General features: G+C 37.5%; 1 protein-coding gene across 1 annotated transcript in view; it reads right to left on the reverse strand.

Annotated features, from left to right (window-relative positions):
• unc5db (unc-5 netrin receptor Db) overlaps positions 1–6,000 on the reverse strand; it is a 187,195-nt gene that overhangs the window by 35,634 nt on the left and 145,561 nt on the right. Inside the window, exons 5-7 of the mRNA XM_057349612.1 lie at positions 5,551–5,653; positions 5,233–5,400; positions 2,279–2,443 (exon numbers count right to left, since the gene is read on the reverse strand). Coding sequence (XP_057205595.1) covers positions 2,279–2,443; positions 5,233–5,400; positions 5,551–5,653 — 436 coding nt within the window. The remainder of the gene's footprint in view (positions 1–2,278; positions 2,444–5,232; positions 5,401–5,550; positions 5,654–6,000) is intronic.

A 6,000-nucleotide genomic window follows, 5' to 3' on the forward strand; every position in this document is an offset into this window, starting at 1 on the left:
GTCAAATTACTAAAATTATCCAAACTGTCATGTGATTGATGCTTGTACTGGCAGCTCCGTCTGTTTTTTTTTTTGAAGACTGGTTAGGGGACCCCCCAAGAGCCTTGACACAATTCGAACACTGCATACAAGCACATGGAAGTGTACGGTGGAGCTGCAGTTTTTCTGGATATACACACATTTATCAACCGATTTCAATATTACGGACTTAAGCGGAGTACGGAAACGTTTCATAATGAGGTATCGACGGTTAGACATTTATTATCATAAGTAACTCCATCATTTGGCTTTTTTTCTGCTTAAAGATTGAGTAGGCAATCCTGTCCAGAAACGTTTTTTGTCATGCTGGTTGGAAGTCTCTTAACATCCTGATAGCAATCAATAAGTAAAGTGATATATTGGTCTTTTTATAATCATATATCGTCTGTGAAAGGTGTAGGACCAAAAAACGTTTGCCAAATCATTGCCCTCGGCGCGATTATAATCAGTGTTGCTTTTCCACGCTGGGAGCAACTACGGGAGTCAAGGGTTTCAAAGATGATGCCATGGTAACTTTTGGACAGGTAGGTACATGATATGATTCGATTTTGATGGGTTTTGATTATGTTGTTTATGTAGTTTGTGGACTTTATGTATTACATCGTTAATACATCTAATCCCGCTTTAAAGCTGTTGTTTACGGTAGCGGTTTTCGCTATTGTAGTAACGTTATTTACTTTGTACTGTAATGAACTGTTGAATGAGACATGATTTAATTGGAATAGATCCAAGAGCTTCTGGTTTGTGCGCGTTCATGTGTTTTGGAGGAGGCGTGGCTTTGGACGGCGATTCGCATGGAGGGTGGGATCATGATTTCAGTGCTAGCAGGCTAAAGTTAGCATCTTACAAAATCGTCTATTCCGCCTTTAATTATTGTGGCGACACCCCTAATGTGCTATATTTTAAGGTAGATGAAATGTACATGATCAGAATACAGCTCGTTCACTTTGAAATACTGCTGGGATAAATTGAAATGGTTTGTCTCATGTATTACTGTATGCAATTTCATATTCATAATGTACGATTGTATTATGTGTTTTACAAATATCACATAAATGTTTCACTGCTGTAACTGTTTTACTGAATCCATAAGGACCATCTATTATCTTTAAAATGGTCTGTTTTTGAGTATATCTGTATGCTGTGTAAACGAGCTCCAGCTGTGTTCTTAACTGGAGCTCAAGAAAAGCTAAAATGATGACACAAGAAGCAATTTCCCCAATAATAATCTTGATTTTTTTTCAGATGTAACGTAAATAAATTAATATTACCTTGGATGTTTTGTTTGATGATTCAAATAAAACGTTTCTTCATACCATCTCAAGATGTCTGTGTTTTATTCTCGATTAATATTTTAACGCGGTTATTTTTATGTATAATGCTGTTGTTTGTCTTGCATATTCATAACATATCACCAAACATGTTCTATATAATGTACTTCCAAGAATAACAGGCACAATGAATAAATTATTCACAATTTCCTGTAACAAAGATTTATTTTTCTAAGTCTAAATATTGAGATTTTAAGTATCTAGAGACATGATGTTTTGTGCTCCACATACATCGCAAATCCTTGAAATTTGTTAAGAAATGTAAACGTTATTGTACTTTTAATGCCGAAAAGGCGCAGCTCCCCCGTTTACTTGCATTTGTTTACATGCTAATCATGCCACAACCAATATGGCGGCACCGTTGACGTATCGCAGCAGCTGACCAAAGCAGCCAATGCGCGGTCTAGTTATTTCTTATGTCTATGTGTTTGACGATAGCTTCACTCAAACTGTAAAGTGCTCGTAAAATAAACTCAAAGAGAAACTCTGGAGATTAATTTGATGTGTTTTATATCCTCATACAGTGCAGACGCAGACAAATCCTCGACCATCACTCATGTAGTGTGTTAATCTGTGCACCTCATTCACTCAGTCACGCAGAACAGTCAGATGACATATTTAAATAACAGGATTCCGCGTCCGCATCTAGTTATATGGACTCAAAGCACAACGACGACAAACGCAGTTCACACAAACACACAGCTCTGTCTAATCTAATGCACCTATTCGTATTATTCTTAGCACAGACCGATTTTTTCGTAGCACTGTTAATTTTTTTCCAAGTTACTTGTCCGGTCGGGAAAGTAAAATTCTCTCTCACTTACCCATGCAAAACATTAACTTGTCCCGGACAAGCGTTTATGTCGAGCCCTGAATTAAGGTATCATTCTGCATTAGCACATACTCACTTTGTGAACACAGTCCGCCTGTGCAGTTCTCTGTGGTCTGAGCATCTCCTTCACACATCTTGCCTCTGTGTCGGGGTGGCGGCACATTACACTCCCTCCATCGCTGCCTCTCACATTGGACGTTACACAGCGTCCACTCAGCCCACTCCTCCCAGACTCCATCCACTGCAGAGAACACCACAGGGTTGCCATTAAAAAAAAAGACCAGCTGTTCTGAGCATTAACCACAATTCACAAGAGAACTTGAGATTTCTGGAGACTTCATTAAAAGTATTTTAAAGGGATTAATTGTATGAAATGGTGCCATTTTTTAGCACGCTGGTAGGATTACATAAACCATTCTTCAGAAAAGTTTTGAAGATTTTTTAACCATGGACACTTTTTGCCCTGTGAATAAATGTTCCCAAAACATTTTTCACACTTTCACTAGTTTAATCAACTTCTTTAACAGTGTATATGTATATGCAATCTATGGTTTATTTCTGTAGTACACGTACACAAATTATTGAGACATGTTCATTTTCTAAAGCGTTAAGAATATTTCCAGCATTTCCATCATCATTCAAATGATTACATCTGACACCATTTACAGTGTTTGACAGCATTGGTCTAATGCACACAATTAATTAACATTGATTAATTTTTATATGTCTTTATACAGATGTCATGGCTCTGCTTCCTTAGTCATGCTTTTCTTGGTCCTGTAGCAGAGCCATGGCAAAGCCTTTGGTTATGTGTGGAGAGAAACATATTATTGTCCTTTTGGCAATGGTATGCGTTTCTCTCCAGTGTCTCGTCATTGGCCCCGCTCATCTCGTTTCCTCATTATCCTTCCCTGAGTGTTTGATTAACCACACCTGCCCCATGTCGTTATCCCTTGTTTGTCTTTCCTTTAAATACTCTCTTGTTTCTTTGTCCTGTGCTCGTGCATTGTATATGGTGTCTTTGGTGGTGTTCCTTGTTTATTGTATCCTGTGGTTTCCTGTGTCTCCCGTGCTCGTGGTCCGTTTGGAGTGTCCTGTCAGTCTTAGTAAGTGTTTAGTTTGGTTTATCTAGTGTTGTTTATTTTCAGTTTAGTGTTAGTTAGTAGTCGTCCTGTCATTATCTTGTTGTATTGTGTTTTCCCCATCGTGGGTTTTTGTTTTGTGTTTCTTGTAAATAAAGTCTTGTTTTTGTTAACCTCATTCCCCGCTGCCTGCAATTGGGTTCTTCTGCACACTTTTCATGACAACAGACATAACGTCAGCTTGACTGGAAATGGTGCACAAAAATCCCACCAAGACTTACTTTTGTCTCCTTGGTAACCAATTATGTGAACTTGATATCATATCAAACCATATCAGGTTGGCAGTATTGGGGAGTAACTAGTTACATGTAATGGCGTTACGTAATTTAATTACAAAATAAAAGTAATTGTAATTCATTAATTTCAATGCTATTCTGATGCTTTTGATTTGTTCTCATTTGAAGCCTTCAATGCCGAACCCGAGGAAGCATCTGCAGGTCAATAACTTAACCTTTCTTTATTTAAAGCACACAGTTTTGTCGTTATTGTGAGTGTACACAAATAAAAGTAGACCCTTTAGTTTAGAATGTTTTTGCCAACTTAGGATCTAGTTCCCCCAACATGTTATAGTTATACACACTGTAGAAATAAACCTTTTTTGGATTTTATAAATAAATAATAAATAAATATTTTGTGGATTTTCAGGCCACTCCATGGCTGTTGAAGCTTGTTTAAATGAGTGTGCTGAAGCAAATACGTAACAGTGTCAGGTTGAACATTTAAACTCATATTGCTCATTCAGCATAATTTTTTGATATGTTTATTACAGAAAAGAATACGTTGCCTAATTGGACAGTTGCCCAAGAAGTATAGGGAGTTAATTAAAAGTTTAAAAAGACCAAACAGATCTTGCCCCCCATTGTCTCCCATAGTAGGAAAACATTTTTGTTCTTTTGAACACAAAAGACATTTTGAAGAATGTAGGACAGCAAATAGTTCTGGGGCACTTTTGACTACCATTCTATTTTTTCCTACTATGGTAGTCAATGGGGGGGCAAAATCTGTCTGGTTATAAGCATTCATAAGTATTCTAAGCATTCTATATTTCTCTGTGTTCATCAGAACAAAAAAAAATACAAATTTGGAACAACTCGAAGGTGAATAAATGATGACAGAACTTTTATTTTTGGGTGAAGTATCCCTTTAACTGTAAACATTTGAGCAATGTGTTATTTAATTAAAGTATTTAAATCAAGTTGTTTATTAATTCTTAATAAATAACAGAGCTGTCTAAAAGTAAAGAGAACAACAGCTAAATGCATTATCTGTGAATTTCTTACTACAAATAGATTTTTCAGAGCCATCCAATATAAAGGGTGCATAGGGTTAGGGTTGCGTTATAGGGTGCATTATAAAAATGTATTTTATCCCTAATTGTTTAATTTGTTTTCTTAATTGTCCTCACACATGACACTATATACTAAACTGTGTACACAGCAGTGACAATTATACTAATTTCACATTTGTGCTTCAGTTATGGTTTCCCATAGAAACCACATTGTAGAGAATATTATACTTTATTATTATTATGAAATGGAGTGAATGGAGTTGTTTCTAATAATAATAAAGTATAGTATTCTCTACAATGTGGTTTCTATGGGAAACCATAACTGAAGATTCACTAATATAATAGATCAATATTAATAAACAAATCTAGTTATGACAGAAAATGTATTCCTTCATAGTTCTAGAAGATTAAGATCATGTACAAACATGGGGCATAATTCACTTATTGTAAGTTTTAAAGAACAAATTGTAAATTCCCATCCCCAATCTATAATGAATGTCAAACACAGCTATTAAAAATGAAAAAGACACTAAAACTGAGCTTAGATGCTGCAGAACAGCCACAAAGCAGGAATATACTGAAGTTCACAATGAGTCTGACCTGGGCAGAGGGCATTGCAAGTGATCTTTTGCACAGACATGCCCTCACAGAACGCTCCTCCGTTCAGAGGGGCCGGGTTAGTACAGGTGCGAGAACGTTTCTGAACTCCTCTTCCACAGTTCACGCTGCATGGAGACCATTCAGTCCACAAAGACCAAACACCATTAACTGCAGAGAGAGAGAGAGAGAGAGAGATCTGCTGAATAAGACAACACTTTAAAAGGACAAGACAACCTTACTCTGACCCTGCCAGACGAACTACGAAGCTAAGTATGTCTTCTCTTGCATCTGAGCCGGCTGGACTTTTTGTAGTCTAACTTTGAGTCTTAGCTGTAGAATCGATAGCATTGCCAACATCTATTTTAATAACAGAAGTGATGGTGCTTCTCTGCTCTTTCTCCTCCGGTATATCTGCCATGCACTACCAGGACAAGATTAACAGTACTGACACCAGCAAACTATTTGCGTTGTTCTCCTCCATCCTCCGTCCTGCCCACCTCCTGCCTCCACCTGTCCGACTGCTCATGGCTCTGCCACTTTCTCAACTAACAAGGAGACAACCATCAGCAACAAGTTCTCAGCTTTTGACACTTATAAACAGACACAAGCACACAACACAACTTATTCTCTCCTCTCCTCAAAACTTCTTCACTCCAACTGCCCTACTACAACCTGATCCCCATCTCTTTTCAGCTTCTACAAGCCATGTCTCAGATGTGTTTATGATGTTAGTAAGAACATACATCACTGGCATCTTTCCAGCCAGTT

Source organism: Triplophysa rosa, linkage group LG2, assembly GCF_024868665.1.
Source record: "Triplophysa rosa linkage group LG2, Trosa_1v2, whole genome shotgun sequence".
Classification (NCBI taxonomy): Eukaryota; Metazoa; Chordata; class Actinopteri; order Cypriniformes; family Nemacheilidae; genus Triplophysa; species Triplophysa rosa.